The sequence below is a fragment of the Anoplophora glabripennis genome, unplaced genomic scaffold, assembly GCF_000390285.2.
Source record: "Anoplophora glabripennis isolate ALB-LARVAE unplaced genomic scaffold, Agla_2.0 scaffold223, whole genome shotgun sequence".
Lineage (NCBI taxonomy): Eukaryota > Metazoa > Arthropoda > Insecta > Coleoptera > Cerambycidae > Anoplophora > Anoplophora glabripennis.
Window position 1 is genome coordinate 126,568 of NW_019416365.1, and position 18,284 is coordinate 144,851.

Here is an 18,284-nt window from a genome sequence, read left to right on the forward strand (position 1 = left end):
AAATCCGCTCAGAATTTGAAAATAGCGATTCCTGCTCGGTTTTTTGAGGTTAGAAAAAAAACCACACGTTCAAGCTCAATTCTGACAGTGGATTTGAATTCAGCAGACTCTTCTACATAAAAATGTACTATTTGATGTGGAAATACATTTTTTTCCAAATTTTCCCAGTAAATTTTCATCAATTTTCACTATTTTTTACAAGTTTTTTGGGGTTAGGAAAAAATTGTGACGTGATGGGCCAATTCTGACCCCAGATTCGTGTTCAGGAGGCCAAATTATTACGAAAAATATATGTCGCATAAAAAGTATACCCAACTTTTTTTTTTGTGTGGCTGTGAATCAAATAAAATTACATAACGAGATTTTTCAAATCCTGTACTTTTTTAAAAATGTACATTTTGTTAATATCTCCTGTATTTTAATTTTATTGCAAATATATTAAACTAATTGAAATAAATAAAAAAAATCCTAAAATTTTACCACATCAGGTCAAACAATGTACTTTCATAGGAATTTCCAATAATTTTTTGAATTTATTTGAATTAGCGTTTAAAATAAAGTAAAGATATAAAAGGTAATAAAATACATATTAAGAAAAAAAAATTATTATAAGTTCAAATATTGCTTAGGTAAAAAAACTATCACTCTAATTTAGTCTCATGTCAACAATCATACATGGCTATATTTATGGTTGATCTTTGTCAAAGGTGATGTTAGAACAAGAACAAAATATAATTTTTTGAGAGATTACATTATTACAATATGTCAGGTATGTGGTTTTTGATTAATAATATTTAGATATAACAATTTTAATTTAACTATTGGTACCTAGTTGTAGTTATTTCCCGTCTACGATATTTTTTGCATGTCACATTTACGGTATCGAAAAACATTGTTTGACTTTATTTGATAGGATTTTTGGAAACATTTTTAAGTTTATTTCAATTAACTTTTAAAATAACATTTTAAAAACCATCTTAATAATTTACACATAAACAGTTCCTTTTGACTACAAAGAAATCATCTTTTTAATTACGTTGCTTCACAAAACTACGTCTCTCCTCCTCCTCCTTCTTCGATAGTTGTAATGGTCACTGTATTGATAATCCTTTGCATAGTTGGAATGTCCCATATGGTCGTTGTGGTCGACATTGATATTGTGGCTGTATAGACCACCCCCGTAATTATTACGATTGTGGATTAAAACGATGCCCCACAGCAGTATCCCAAGCTTGCCGAGGAACATGCTACTGAGCAGCATGAATTTCATCCCCATCAGTACTAGGGGCAGTATGGTGACTTGCATTATGAATGGGGTGGCTAGCATGGGTAGAATCCGCGACATGAGGCCGTCCTGTTGCTTCTTCCTGGGTTCTGTGAAACAGGATGTAGGTTTTAGTATGTCAGGTAGATATGTTAAATGTTGTAAATGACGCGAAAACATTCAAAATGCCTACGATAGGGGGTGGATACTTTTAAAATGTACAGCATTTGGATTTCTTGAATTAAAATATACAGAGTTGGCTAAATTGCCAAAAAAAGTTGCCATTTTCTTCCCATCGGAGATTATGACAGAAGAGAATTCGTATTCCGAAATTGAAAACCTGATATTTCTTTGATCTTCTATATCTGTTTTTATTGCTAAAAGTAAGTCGTAGTTTTATCATTTTATAAGCGAGAAAAATAGAAATATTGCTAAGTGCTAAGTAATTTTGAAATTTCAACTCGAACACTAAAATTGTTTAAAAAAACAAACCTGTTATCGCACATATATGTAATATATTATTTTTGCCATGTGTGGATGTTAGCAGTTTCATGTTCCCAGTCTATTGTTCTAGAAACAACTTCACAAACAAATATTTTTAAACAAATTTCATATGTAAAAATTAAAAACAGAACCAAACATTAATAGGCCCAGCAAATTAAATTTTTACTCGAAAAAAGTCCTATCCGCGAGATTATTGTAAAATTGTCTAATGGAACATAATTCAAGACATCTCTCATCTCGTGAGTCAAAAACTTTTATTAGCTAACTTTTCTATTTAAACAAATAAGTGAGGAAAACAGTTTTTTCACTTTGCAGGGAAAACCTTCAATTTTAGCGAAAAGTGACTCTCAGACAGCTTGTAGAGAGTAAAATTATCTACAAAATGAGACTTGTTAAATTAAAATCGGTTAATAAACAAAAAAGTTATTGCAAAAAAAACAAGAAAAGTGCCCATTTGTTAATTTGTTTATAACTATCGCATTTATTGTTAAAATTTTGTCATACTTTAAAAGTGTGCCAAAAGTGGGCGCCGTAAGTGCAATAATTTTCGCACAATTCAATTTGTTTATAACGGAAGCTCCAAAAGTTATGAACTTTAAGCCTCTGTACAGGCGTTAATTTTCAACCAACATGATTCTGAAAGCGTCATTGTAATCTTAAAGACGTAATTAAGCGACCTATTAAAAAATATCACCGTTTTTTTTTTGACAGTAACATTCTCAAATTGTGCATTAAAAACCTTGCGTTTTTCGCTTATAAACAATTTGAATAAAACTGTTGCTATTTATGCTACCTCACCGAAAATAGATACAATGGATAGCTGGCAAAATAATACAATTTATTTTTTAAAAGCACCCTCTACGACCAACAGGAGCCAAGATAAGAATTTTTTTCAAAAAAATCGTAGCACAATTGTTTATAAACATTAAGACTTCGCATTTTTCGCAAAATAAAATTTACGACGTAAACTACGATTCAGTTCAAGTTGATGCGCGCTGTAAAATTTTGCAATATCTCGGCTTCTATTCATCGTAGAAACTTATTTTTTTTTAAAACTGGAGTAGTCGACAAAAAAATAAGATTGGGCATATTTACGAATCCGTAGAATAGCCCTGAAAATTATTGTTAAACGAAATATTAATGAAAATTTCAATTTCGGAATTATTTTACTATTATTAAATAAATAAATGAAGCTATCGTTCATTTAAAAAGTTATTTTTTTACATATTAAGCCAAAGTAAACTTAATTTTTCAATATTTTGTTAGTTATTTAATTAAGATTTAAATGTAAAATTAAAGTAAAAATTCACAAATTATTTTCAAATTATTATTTCTCATTAAAATAGAAAAAATTTTAAATTTTAAATTGTTGTATTATATTGCATTATATCTATTATTGAAAATGGTTGTGATTAATATATTTTTAATTAATTTTGATTATGTTGCAAAGATTCATTTGATAAAGAAGAAGAAAATGATATGGAATCAAATTCACCGCCTTTCAAGAAGTTAAAATTGTAATTTTATCGACCGCATTATTTTTATTAATATTTTTTAATTGTGAGAATTTTGCAATAAATTAAAATGCTTTTTATTCTTTTTTAAATATTTTAACAATAAATAATAATTTGAAAATATTTTGTGAATTTTTACTTTAATTTTACATTTAAATCGTAATTAAATAACTAAATATTGTAAAAGTAAGTTTACTTTGGCTTAATATACATATAAAAAAAAATAACTTTTTAAATGAACTATAGCTTCATTTATTTATTTAATAATAGTAAAATAATTCCGAAATTGAAATTTTAATTAATATTTCGTTTAACAATAGTTTTTGTGACATTTTTGTAAATTAAAAAAAATTAAGTATAAAAGATGCATTTTTTTTGGGGTTCAGGGCTATTTGACGAATTCGTAAATATGCCCATTGTTATTTTTTCGTCGAGCTACCCCTGTTAAAAAAAAGAAGTTTCTACGATGAATATAAACCGAGATATTGCAAAATTTACAGCGCGCATCAATTTGAACTTCGCGCGCACGACTCGCTTGGACGAGCTTCCCCCACCACCACGCCGCCGGCCGCCGGACATTTTACTTAGCGAGTACCTTCTCTTTAAAGGGCTCGCGAGTCGTTAATTTTCCACATTTTTCAATGCAATTCACGGGAAATCGTAGTTTACGTCGTAAACTTTATTTTGCGAAAAATTCAAGTCTTAATGTTTATAAACAATTGCGTTACGATTTTTTTGAAAAAAATTCTTATCTTGGCTCCTGTTGGTGGTAGAGGGTGCTTTTTTTTAAATTTGTATTTTTTCGCCAGCTATCCATTGTATCTATTTTCGGTGAGGTAGCATAAATAGCAACAACTTTATTCAAATTGTTTATATGCGAAAAACGCACAGTTTTTTAATGCACAATTTGAGAATGTTAATGTCAAAAAACGGTGATATTTTTCAATAGGTTGTTTAATTACGTCTTTAAGATTACAATGACGCTTTCAGAATCATGTTTGTTTGAAAATTAACGCCTGTACAGAAGCTTAAAGTTCATAACTTTTGGAGCTTCCGTTATAAACAAATTGAATTGTGCGAAAACTATTGCACCTACAGCGCCCACTTTTGGCACACTTTTAAAGTATGACAAAACCCTCAACTTATCATAGGTTTTATAAAATTTTAATAATAAATGCGATAGTTATAAACAAATTAAAAAATGGGCCCTTTTCTTGTTTTTCTGCAATAACTTTTTTGTTTATTAACCGATTTTAATTTAACACGTCTTATTTTGTAGATAATTTTACTCCCTACAAGCTGTCTGAGAGTCACTTTTCGCTAAAATTGATGGTTTTCCCTGCAAAGTGAAAAAACTGTTTTCTCACTTATTTGTTTAAATACAAAAGTTAGCTAATAAAAGTGTTTGACTCACGAGATGAGAGATGTCTTGTATTATGTTTCTTTATACGATTTTACAAAAATATCGCGGATAGGACTTTTTTAGAGTTTCTCTTTTATTTTCGCTAATTTTCCTGGTGTATAATGATGTGTTTTTAGCTTGCCATTCAGTAAAACTTTAAGAGTAGAAGTAATCTGTCTACGTCCGAAATATTATTCATTCGATTTCAATATTTCAAAGTGAAGAGCTAGAGGAAAATCTTTTGGGAGAATTGATGAGTAATGATGCTGGATTCTGAAATTTTTTGAGAAATACTGGCACTTCATTCTTGATGAAAAACAAAACAAAGGTGCATTCGTATATGTAAATGTTTTTACACAAATGTTTGCAAACAGTTTTTCTACACGCTCTTGTATGTTTTTAGGCAATAGTATGTACACAGACAAAATAGCTGGCGATAAGCTATATTGTCTGGACTAGGTTTTTTTTTTATTAATATCTAACCATTGGTTTTCAGAGCACACTTTCGTATTAAAAATAAGTAGTGGTCAATTAATTCCTAGCGAAACTGTAAGTTGAACAAATAAACTCAAAAAGTTGCCATAGAAAATAAGACATTTTCAGTGTTAAAATCGTTATTGACATTAAACAATTTTCTCTATAAAGCGTACTGGTAATCCAAGACATATTCTCGAGAGACCAAATTCCATGACCTTTTTTTCAGGAATACAAATGATATGGAAGAACTAAAAAAGTTAAATTTTCAGGATGTTCAAATAACTAAGGCCAGTTACAAAACTATGTATTTGTTTTACAAATTTAGGTAAATTATGCACAATTTTATGAAGTTTTTTATCTATCTAACAAACATAAATGAACTGAATTATTATAATCTCGGAAATTATAAGAAAATGACACACTTACCTTCTTTGACCATTACTCCGGTTTCATGCACTCCAGGGACCTCAGTTGCTGAAACGGCACTTTCTACATATTCGAGACAATGAACTGCCATTAACAAGAATATGAAATTATTTAAACTCATTGTTTGTGCATCACTTGGTTGCCTTCTTCTAGTGGGTTTGTACCATTAACATAGACCAGTTGCTGTACATGTACTGATAATATAGACACATGTACTTTATCTGGTCAAATGCACACAATCATTATGCGGTTCTCATCATTCCACCGCGGTTTCTTCCGCTTTGGTATTTTCCATTAGTGGGGATGTCAAAAAGGACCGGAGGCCGTAGGTACTTAATTAACAGACCAGTCCTTTCTATTTTGGTATCAGAGAGAATAAAAACAAATTTGTTTTATGCAAAATTTATTGAGCATGCTACTGCAAAATAAAATAACATCATGCGTGTTAATCAAGGATTGGAATTACGGATCTTGTAGGAAATTACCGATGAAATAAGTATCGTGCTTATTGGATATTCGTAATAAAAAATGAGTAGTATTAATTAAATTGATTATCAAGTTAACGGTTTACTATTGCTCAGGACTGGGTTTAAGGTATTTTGAGCCCTATTTTGGTATATAAAATTTTTTATACATGTATTAATTTAAAATGTTAGTTATGCAAATTAGAAGTATAAAATAATATACAGGGTGTCCCAGATTTTATCCACGAGGATTAAGGAATCCGCTTGTGAAGTAAAAATTCTTATCTCAGTTGTAGAAAGTTGTTTTCGAGACTCCACTGTTTTTGAAGTCCAAATCATTCAAGTTAAAAAAAGTCACAAACCTGAAAAAAGTCTCATCTCAAACCAGTGACGTAAATTTGAGGTATGTATGCTGGCTACATTTTCCACATAAATTGTGCCAAGCCATTGTAAATCTATTTTTTTTTATCATTTTTGGAATGCAAATTTTGTTTCGAGCGATAATGATTTCTTGACTTTTTGGCACAGCTTTTCCCGTTTTAGTACAACTAAGTAATTCGAAAGGTGATATGTTTAGGTAAATGCAGAATTTATTTAAATGACTTTACAAACTGTGTTCAAAACAGCATCCCTTGGCAAAAATACTTTTTAATATGTCTCTTGACATATTCGCCCAATGTCTTAAACATTTTTTAAAAAGTTTAACATCTTGTTTTTTAAAAATGGGAGGTTCAAGAGCAATACCCTTCAATTTTGGCTTAATTTTTGACACGTTGTTGTGTAACATTCTGTATAATATTAAACTTATTTAAGTAAACGTATCATCTTTACAAATTGCTAATTTGTACTGAAACAGTAAAAACTACGCCAAAAAGTCTAGATATCATGTTCCGTGTAAATAAAATTTGTAATTCAAAAATGACAAAAAATATATTTATTTTCCAGTGGCTTGCCATCATTTTTGAGGAAAACATAACTAGCACACCTCATATCTACACTACTGGTTTGAGCTGAGACTAAAATTTTTCACGTTGAATGCCATTTTATTGATGACACAAAAGTTCGTCGTAGTATTTCTACTTATTCCATGAATTTTTGGCTCTTCAAAATTTTGCAAATTCCAAATTGCACAATTGTTAGAGTTTCCAGATTACGATATTTTTAATTTTGTGCCTAATTATTATCATCAAAAGAATTAATGATCCATATGTAAATACGCTATAGGGTTTTGTGGTGAGTTTGTAACAACACACAAAAAAAAGTTTTGTGCAATTGACCAGAATACATTATTCCCATGTGTTTTGAACCGCCGAACTGAAATCTGATGTCAGAATTGCCCCAGCAAAACACCAGAATTTTCTGACATCAAAAAATGCTTTAAAAAACCACAAAATTAAAATATACAGTACCAAAAAAAGTTGTCATTTTCTTGTGATCGGAGATTATGAAAGAAGAGCATTCGTATTACCTCTGAAATGTCCTCAAATATTGAAAACTTAATTTTTCTTATATCATCTTTATTGCTAGAAGTAGTATAACACATGTAAAAAGTCCTGTGGAATAAAAATATCCAATCAGAAAAAGAATTGAACATCAATTTACAAAGATATAGCAGAAGGTCTCATAATTTGTGAAAAAAGTACCTGTATTTTTTTCACAAACTTCTTCAGGATTTTTAAGTAACTGAAGTCAGTTATAAAATTACGTATTTGTTTTACAAATTTGCGCAAAGTATGTACAATTTCATGAAGATTTCTTTTTATCTAACAGGCGATCTCGGAAATTATAAGAAAATGACACACTTACCTTCTTTGGCCACAGCTCCAGGGGCGTCAGTTGCTGAAACGGCACTTTCTACATGTTCGAGACAATTAACTGTCATTAACAAGAATATGAAATTATTTAAACTCATATTTTGTGCATCACTACCAGCTATTACTTGGTTGCCTTCTTCTAGTGGGTTTGTACCATTAACATAGACCCGTTGCTGTACATGTACATACTAAAAATATGGACACATCTACTTTATCTGGTCAAATGCATACAATCGCTATGCGGTTTTCATCATTCCACCGCGGTTTCTTCCGCTTTGGTATTTTCCATTAGTGGGGATGTCAAAAAAGCCGTAGGTACTCAATTAACATACCAGTCCTTTCAAATTTGGTACCAGAAAGAATAAAAACAAATTTCTTTTGTGCAAAATATATGCGACTGCAAAATGAAATAACGTCATGCGTGTTAATCAAGTCTTGGAATTACTGACCTTGTTATAAAAAATTACCGATCAAATATCATGCATATTGGATATTCGTAATAAAAAATGAGTTATATTAATTAAATAGATTATCAAGTTAACGGTTTACTATTACTCAGGACTGGGTTTAAGGTATTTTGTGCCTTCTTTTGGTAGATGGCATTTTTTATACATCTATTAATTTAAAATGTCAGTTACGCAAATTAGAAGTTTAAAATAATGTACAGAGTGTCCCAGATTTTATCCACGAGGATCAAGGAATCCGCTTGTGAAGTAAAAATTCTTATTTCGGTTGTAGAAAGTTGTTTTCGAGGCTCCACTGTTTTTGAAATGCAAACCATTAAAGTTAAAAAAAGTCACAAACCTGAAAAAAGCTTCATCTCAAACCAGTGACGTAAATTTGAGGTAAGTGTATATGCTGGCTACATTTCCACATAAATTGTGCTAAGCCATTTTTTTAATCATTTTTGAATTACAAATTTTGTTTTAAGCGATAATGATTTCTTAACTTTTTGGCGCAAATTGCAACTTACAAATTACAACGTTTATAATTTTGTACCTAATTATTATCACCAAAATAATAATTAATGATACATATGTAAATACGCTATAGGGTTTTGTGATGAATTTGTAATAATAACACAAAAAAAGTTTTATACAAATGACCAGAATACATTATTCCCATGTGTCTTGAGTCGCTGAATTGAAATTTGATGTCAGAATTGTCCCAGCAAAACACCAGATTTCAAAAAAACCCACAAAATTCAGCATTTAAAATCTAGGTATAATTTATAAGCGGTCATATTTTTATATTCCTATGTAAATTGACCCGCTGAACACGAATCTTATGTCAGAATTCGTGGCATCCATTTAGAAACGAACAGCTTGCGTTATGTGTAGCCTTAATCATTCTAAAATTCGAGACTAGCGATTTTAAGTTATTTTTTTAGAAAATTCTGGTCAATTGCTGAGGAAATTTTTTTACATTGGATTCGGATTCACCAGATCAAAATATACGGGAATACATAGATCGGACCACGATTTCCCAAATCATACCTGGATCATTGAGGCTAATCTATTAATTTTGTGGATTTTTATGTTTTATTTAAGGTTAGGAAGGATTTGTGACCCTATGGGCCAAATATTAGTTCGGATTCGTGTTCAGCATGGGAATAATGTATTCTGGTCATTTGCACATTTTTTTTGTGGAGCAGTTTATTTGTGTCAGCACAATACTTTGAAAAGTATAACAAATTTAAATTCAATTTGGAATAAGATTAAATTTTGGTATAGGTCCCTTCTCTTTGAGCCGAACCTGGATTTACCGCCTTACACCACGCCCTGTATCCGGTAGAAAAGCAGAACCGAAGGAAATTGGAACAATATCAAGACGGGACCTAAAAAGTCAACGATCAGCTTCTTGTTTGTATGCCCCTCTCGTGTTACAAGTTCTGTGCTTCCACTGTTTACGGGACATTTCTCTCTCTGACATGTGGTGCCACGAGGTAGACTGAATCCAAAATTATTTACCTGCCTTCCTTTTATCAACGACGATGTCCCTTAGGCGGTTTGAGGCCGGTTTAGTGTTAGCGTTTTTGTTAGTTTGTCTGGATGAGGCTTTGAGTGAGCTTTCGAACAAGACAGGACACTTAGTGGTAGCACAGGATAGTGATAGAATTAGTACGATTAAATCTGTCGCGGAAAACAGGACTTTTGATGGAAATAACACTGCGTTAGAGAAGCGACGAAGTCGCGAGGGTGGCGGTGGTGCAAACGACGAGAAACATGGGACAAATAGCGTACAAGGTACTTAGCGTTTCAAATAATAATGTTATTTATGTTAATAACAAGTACATTAATTCCTATGCAACTGCACATAACTTTGAACGTTTCTTACTATAATAATTATTATAGTAATTAATGTAGAAATAATGGATATTACCTTTAATCATCTCTGTGGTGCAGCTAGAAAAAAAACTGGAAGGAATCAAAATGTAGTAAATGCAGTAACTTAAAAAAACAGGTTTCTCCTCATTATAAGATTTTGATTCAAGTAACGTATCTTACAACTCTTACAAAAATATAAAATCATGATAATATTATGGTTAATAAAAATTTCTAATATACAGGGTGTTTTGGAAAACAGTGCCGTAAATTCACGGGCTGCTAGAATATAAAAAACAAGAATATTTTGTACTAAGCACCATGGGGTTACCGTCTTTGAGATAAAGGAAATCAAAAATTATTTTCTAAAATTAAGTTTTGGCCATTTCTTTTCCAGAAAACATTATAATGCAATAAAATTTGATTCAGGTTAGTTTTTGGGCGTGCTAAATACGTTAGTGTTGTTAGTTTTTGACCAAATGCTAGACGTCGCTAGCTTAGGCTTTACGCAGTTACATTTTATGATATAACTTTTTTGTGGTTCGATTTTCTAAAGGGTATGCCGTATATTATAACGTAAAATTTGGTTTTACACAAATCACTAAAAACGCACCGTTTTTGAGACTGTCCAGAAACGAACGAGTCATATCTACGATAGCTTTCTTGAATGTAAATCTATTTAGGCAGTGGAGTTTTCAACAAGAGTATTTTTTTTGAAAAATGAATTTTTACATTGTAATATATTCTGCAGAATTTACATTAAATAAAATGTCAATGAGAGAGATCCTAGTCAACGACTTCTAGCAGCTGATATGATCAAAAACTAATAACACTAACGTATTTGGCACTCCAAAAATTTTATCCGTATCAAATTTTAATACAGTCCATAGTTTTTGAAAACGGTATGGTTAAAACTTGACTTTAAAAAATCACCTTTATTGCCCTTTATCTCATGTAGGCCTGGACAGCCTTCGTAGGTGGGCCCCATCCGTCGTCTACCCCGACCGCAAATGCGGCCGGTGTAGGCGCTTTGTGGGACCTCCTTTTGTCCTGGCTGGGCTCGTCTTATTAGTTGATGTTCTGTTAGATCCTGAATTTATGGTACGTTTTTACAAAACACCCTGTAGATTTTTTTCATACCGCGTTGTCTCATTCTTTGAAACTTTGTTGTCGATGAAACATTTGCAATAAGTAATCACACAGTACCATTATTTTTAATTTCATAATGCTCTGAACCGTAAGTAGTGATTAACGCTTTTGTGGGAAAGGATAACGTTAATTTTTTCCACTTGCCGAGCAATCATTTCTCTCGCTCTCTCTCATGAATTTTCATGATTTAAGTATTACTTTATCCAGGGCAAACGACTTCTATGCCGTATTCAATGAATCGAAATAACTACCGTGTTTGTAATTTCAATATATTTTACATTTAACTTCGTTGGTATTAAGTCGTTTCCATTTTTTTTTAGGTTCTCGAAAGAAGAAGAAAAGCAAACATCAAAAGAGCTTCATGGAAAAGATGCTTCCAATGATGATCATCCCCTTCCTGGTGTCGACATCTATGATACCGATGATGCTGATCGGACTTAAAATAATGATCTTAAAAAGTGCGTTTATAGGGAAAATAGGAATTTTACTCATGTTGCTTAACATGTTTCGACGTAGAACTAGCGGCGAAGGAGGAATTTTTACTCACAACGTCAACGCCAATGATGTGGCCATGGAACACTATGGATACCACGGAGACGAAGAGTATGGGGTCTATGTAAATTGAAGGAGGAGAAAATATATAATTGGCTATTACAGGCAGTGGTTATGTCACAGTTGTGCTGATAAATGTTTTAATTTCCAAGAGATTTTGTTGTTTATGCCAAAATGTCATTTCGGAACATTTGTGATTGTCCTAATTTTTTCTTGTTAATTGCTATTTTCATTTCAAACAATTTAAGTTAATTAAAAATAAACGGCAATCAAAGTCAAGTTTAATGGTTGGAAAAAATATGCAAACTTTTCAAAATACAGGCAAATTAGAACAACACTCTACCTCCAAATATCTCCACAAATCAAACCGGTTGGATAATCTACTAGTTTTAAGTTATTTCATCACTATGAAATGATTTTAAATTAACAAATTATCTAAGGCTATTATCTAGTGTAGTGAAAGTACAAAGTATTTAAATATTTTTATTATGTATTTATTATAATAGATGATTCTGTATGAAATTATATGGATTTTGTGTTTTTTTTTTGACCTACAAAACTTATCCTCGATCCTCCTTAATTAGATACCAAAAATATAATTCCAGTAATACACAGAAAAAAGGTTCCACATAGTTGGTTATAAATGTAAAGAGGTAAGCAGGTTAAGCCGTCGCAGAACGTGAAAATTCATTAATGTGCAAATTTTTGAGTGCTTACAATTATTAACAAATATTAAATTTAGTTCCAATAAATATTTGTGACTAATAAAAAAAACGATAATCTTTAGTGTAGGAAGAATTTATTAATTTATAAATAATTCGGAATAAATTTTTATGCTTATAAATAAATAAATAAATAAATAAATAAATAAATAAATACATAGAGAAGAAATACAGGATGTTTTGGGAAAAGATCATACATTCACGAGCGTATAAGACATATAAAAAATATAAAATAATAAATTCATGGTCCACAGGAAACAAATTCTTATTTTTATTTTGTGTTTTAATAATCCCCAAATCTGTGGTACCTTTTCCAAAACGACGAATATAACGAAAGGAAACACCAGCGTTAATTTTCGTAAAGAAATTATTGTAATATGTCAGGCTGGTCCATTTTCGGTGGGATTTCAGCGTATCTCAGAAACTACTAAAGATATGATAAATCTGACACCACGTTCTCGAGCTCGATTTTCATGTCAAACTCGAGCGAACTTCTGTCATATCAGAAATTTGCTATCGTCATTTGTTTCTGTGTTACAGGGCGTTTCTCGCCTATTGTGACACTTTTGAACATGTCTGTATCTCAGCTGTTAAATAAGGTACAGTTAAAGTTAAAACTGCTCAAGACTAATTCTTTGGCGTAGAATTGATGCCGGTATTAGATTTTTAGTAGGTCTTAAGATTCCGGAGTTACGACGCTAAGTTATATTTTTTTAAATGGAAATCGTAGCTTTTCAAGACCAAAAAAATGCAGATTTTTTTTTGCTTTTCAGCAGTATATCACATGCTATAATTATTTTTACAAACATAAGACATACGGGGTGTTTTATATATAAATTCGATCTTTTTTACATTTTAATATGGCTGGCTATGAAAATCCGTACAAAACTATAATTCTTACTTTTACAAAACTCATATCTGTTGTAAAAATATGACGTTTATTTAAAATATATATTACAGATAAGAAAATACAGTTTTCAAATTGTTATTCCACTTCAACTGAAGTTATACTATTAAACATAAATTAAACAATAGTAAGTACCTACATCAATAAAAACTTTCAAAAATGATAGCTAAATGTTCAAATTGCAGTCCTTCAACTGTCACACATTTCGCGCATATTCTGGCAACGGTTCGGGTAGCATACATTAAATGTATATTTGAAATATTATTAAAAAGAATTTTAAATATAACGTCTTTTAAAAAACCGCAAAGGAAAAAGTCCAACGGAGTTAAATCAGGTAACCTAGCTGGCCATCTGATCGGTCCGTTTGTTCCTATCCACCTGTCTCCTATAATTTCGTTAGTATTATGTTGTCATACGAGTATATGTTGTGCATTTAAAATAAACGTCATATTTTTACAACAGATATGACTTTTGTTAAAGTAAGAATTATAGTTTTATTTGTATTTTCATAGCCAGAAATATTAAAAAGGAAAAAATATATAATTTATATATAACCCGATCTCCTGTGTTTGTAAAAATAACAATAGCATGTATATATTGCTAAAAAGCAAAAAAATCTATATTTTTTTAGGTCATAATCAGCAACGATTTCCATTTAAAAAAATATAACTTTAGGTCATAACTCCGAAATATTAAGATCTACTAAAAATCTAATACCGACATTCAATTCTACGCCAAAGAATTAGTCTTGAGCAATTTTCACTTTAACATTAACTTATTTAACAGCTGAGATACAGACATGTTAAAAAATGTGACAATAACGAGAAACTCCCTGTAATTCAGAAACAAATGAAGATAGCAAATTTCTGATGTGACAGTTGAGTTTGCCATGAAAATCGAACTCGAGAACGTATTGTCAGATTTATCATATCTTTAGTAGTTTCTGAAATACCCTGAAAATACCCATCGAAAATGGACCAGCCTGTACATTGAAGTAACACATTCATCAACTGATACTTAAAAAAATTGATCTAGATATGGAAAACAAGGAATTACATATAAAATTTACTAAAATCTTAATTTGCATTATACCCTTTTCTGCCCATAATAGGCAGAAGTATAAGCGCTCAAAGGAGTGTAGACGTACTGCGGATTGTAAGCAGGATAAGTCGTGGCTTTTTCTACCTTATCCTCTTCCTTGTCACTCCTGTCCCAACCATGATGGTACCCTGCGTGATGATGGACTGGCGGCAGGTAATAAGGCACTACGTGCTTTTTGGAAGAGTCCTGCAGCCTCGCGAGGACGCTACTGAGACCAACGACTAACAACATAAACCCTATAACACCGTTGTTGACGGCTACGATGGCCACCAGGACTAGTAGGGTGAAGGCAATACCCAGTTTGAAAAATATGGCGGGTAGGATAATCATGAAACGTTTGACAGCATGGTGTACCATGGTGCGACCTGTGAAATAAATTAAAAAATACCAATGCACGGTCAAAGAACATACTTCATTACAGGTTTAAATGATTTATAACGAAAGGCTGATATTTTAGTCAAAGAACAATGTTGGCTGACCCCTGTTTTAACGTACTAAGCGGGAATACTAATATGCCCTAGGATGTGCAAAAGTAATACCTCGTTAACGGTAAACTTTTAGAAGTGGAACGAAATGTTTGCCGCATTGGTTATTAGTTGTACATAAAATATTACCAAATCCTAATAAACAAATCTTTGCCGTCTATTAATATGTAGATATGAGATATTAAATTTCAAATAAAGAATATTCAAACACTAATGATCGTAGGTCGCAGAAAGTAAAGCTATAGTCGTTAAATTAACTAAATACCTTCTTCTATCATTCTCCCAATAAACTCATCGTCTTTCACTTCAACTGAGGCATTCCTCTCATTTTCCGCACTGCAAGCGTAAATTATGGCACTAACAAGCAATAAATGCAGAAGCACTTTGTTTTCACGTCCCATTATTTCCACACTATTCTTATTCCGCTTTGTCACTCTTCGTTTCTTCCTGGCGACTGATATAATGTCCACCGCAAATTAAAAAAAGTGTTATTTGTATCCATATTAAGAGCCTTCATTGACAATGCAGTCACGTCCCCGCGATTGTGTGTAAAATTCGATCAAATTCTTCGTCTGGTATTCGTTATGCAGTTATGTCGGTTTTGATAGATGTTCGAAAACAATGAAAATGGGTCATACTGACTATAAAGTTTGGTAGCGTTTGTCTTTGCAAGTGGAACATGTGAAATCTACTTTTTTGTCGCCAAATGAATGACAAAATGTTGTGATGTGATCCTTTGATAAACGTTTTCCATTTGTAAATAATCATTACAAACTTCAGTTTTTCAGTTTCTTCTAAAAAAATGAATCTCTTAAAAAATCTACAGAAATAAGTGCCAAAATTTTAATCACATTTTAACTCATCAAAACTGTCTAACATCTTTTTTCAACATTTTACATGTTCGTCCAGTATTTTACTCTTTAAAATAACACCACAGGATAAAAAATATGTAAGTAATATATCACAGTGACGGGACTTACAACGGAACATTATCGCTATCTATACAAGCTAAGACTTGTAGACAATCCGGTCTGCCCAGGATGTGACTCGGCAGATGAAACTTCTCTCCATTTTCTGGGCGAGTGTCCAGGATTTGGGAAAACTTTTTCTGGAACCCAAGGAGCTGAGAGAAGTGTCGGCAAGGAACCTTTTGGACTTTGAAAACAGGACAAAACCACTTGCTGAATAAGACTGAACAGTGGGACGCAGAATAGGCCTGATAAGACCTCGGTGCTATCGGACTTGAATGGGAAACCACAGATATAAGAAGAAGAAGAACATACGTAGCGATTCGTTAGTTAAAGTTTTTTACTAGACTCCGTGTCAAGTGTAAGAAGTACGACGTGGTGTTAACAATCGTTGTATAATATTCGGGTTCCTTATCTTTTAATTAGCTTCTTGTTACTTGAAATAACAACTTTATTTCATAAATTATGAATGACAAATATTACTATTTTTATATGAGAAGCACAACTGTCAATACTGTCAAACAAATTACAATTGTTCTCTCCTTTTTTAGATCAGGGCAACACTGACCAGGGCGCAGAGACTTTTACATTTAAATAAGTACCCAACATGCCCCCCGCCTTGAAAGGAGAATCAATCATTTCAACTAATAACTAACAATAGGTTTACAGCTAACTACAATGGTTTATGACCACAGTCAAAGTAGCAATTTGGTTTGATATCACTTAATCACTCGGTATAATGACCCTGAGCACTCCCGCACCTTTCATTTGCTCGATTTCCTTCTGAAACGTCAGGTAGGGGACACACCTTTGTTGCAGCTCGTTTCGTAGGACCATTGGCAGTTTGGATGGTGATAACTCTGGCGATTCCGTCTGCTCCGGGATGAAGTTCTTTAACCCGACCAAGCCTCCAGCGTAACGGTGGCAGATTTTCATCTCTTAGAAGCACTAGGTCTCCAACATTCACAAACTGTGGACCACGATGGTTTTTCTGTCGTTGATGTAATTCTGAGAGGTATTCTTTTTTCCATCTGCTCCAAAAGTGCTGGACAGTCTGTTGGATGCGCTGGTATCTTACCAGCCTATTGGTGGGGACATTTTCCAGCTCCCGATCTGGTAATGACGTTAATGGGCGGCCAATTAAAAAATGCGCCGGGGTGAGAGGAGTGAGGTCGTTAGGACTGGCACTAATAGGGGATAAGGGCCTTGAATTTAAAATGGATTCAACTTGTACTAAAAGGGTGTACATTTCCTCGAAGGTCAAGTGCGCGTTTCCCGCTACCCTCTTCAAATGAAACTTGGTGGACCTAACCGCCGCCTCCCATAAGCCACCGAAATGGGGTGAATACGGGGGGATAAAGTGCCAGTTAACATCTTCGTTTGCAAGAATTTCTGATAGGCTATCTGAATTTTGTTTTAACATGTTCCCCAATTCTTTTAAGTCAGAGTTGGCTCCAACAAAATTCTTTCCGTTATCCGAGTACATATGCGCAGGCTTGCCACGACGACCTATGAACCTACGCATAGCCATTATAAATGCCCCGGTGGACAGTTCTGTTACAAGTTCTATATGTATACATTTGGTGGAAAAACAAATGAAGATACATACATAACATTTTGATAATTTGCTGCCTCTGCCCTTTCTATTTGCTAACCACAGAGGACCGGCATAATCGACACCAGTGTGATAAAAGGGAGAGGAAGGCGTTACCCGTTGAATCGGTAAATTTCCCATAGGGGGTGCAAAAGGCTTTGGATTTACTCTGACGCATTTGACACATTCGTGGACAGTTTTTCTAGCAAGTTTCCGACCGGATATAATCCAATATCGTTCACGTATTGCAGACAATAATTGCTGCGGTCCAGCGTGCAATAATTTCCCATGTTCATAGCGAAACAACAGTTTGGTCAAGTAATGATCAGCCGACAATATCAAGGGGTTTATTTTATCAAAAGAGTAATTTGAATTGGTCAATCTACCTTTAACTCTTAAGGTTCTATCAGTATGCAAAAAAGGTGTAAGTTTTAATAATTTACTACGTTGCTTTATTGTACCTTGAGCATCTAAAGAATTAATATCTTCCCGGAATGATTCAAGCTGAGCTCTTTTTACTAATATTAAAACCGAAGCATTGAGTTCCTTTGTAGTTAAAGAACCGTATGTGCGATCATTGGCTTTAAGTTTGCAGTTATTACAAAATCTCAAACAAT

General features: G+C 32.7%; 3 protein-coding genes across 3 annotated transcripts; 1 reads left to right on the top strand and 2 right to left on the bottom strand.

The window, feature by feature from the left end:
- Positions 1-674: 674 nt before the first annotated feature.
- On the bottom strand, positions 675-5,897 carry LOC108906954. Its single transcript, XM_018710403.1, has 2 exons — positions 5,588-5,897; positions 675-1,374 (listed from the first exon to the last, which is right to left on the bottom strand). Exons 1-2 carry the CDS (start codon positions 5,706-5,708, stop codon positions 1,043-1,045), a joined length of 453 nt encoding a protein of 150 aa, XP_018565919.1. The 5' UTR covers positions 5,709-5,897; the 3' UTR covers positions 675-1,042.
- Positions 5,898-9,745: 3,848 nt separating this feature from the next.
- Positions 9,746-12,421, top strand: LOC108906955. Its single transcript, XM_018710404.1, has 2 exons — positions 9,746-10,111; positions 11,659-12,421. The coding sequence occupies exons 1-2, from the start codon at positions 9,859-9,861 to the stop codon at positions 11,961-11,963; spliced, it is 558 nt and encodes a 185-aa protein (XP_018565920.1). The 5' UTR covers positions 9,746-9,858; the 3' UTR covers positions 11,964-12,421.
- A 4,379-nt stretch (positions 12,422-16,800) lies between these two features.
- On the bottom strand, positions 16,801-17,604 carry LOC111691440. The gene has a single exon (XM_023454273.1). The coding sequence runs from the start codon at positions 17,602-17,604 to the stop codon at positions 16,801-16,803; it is 804 nt and encodes a 267-aa protein (XP_023310041.1).
- Between the last annotated feature and the right edge of the window lie 680 nt (positions 17,605-18,284).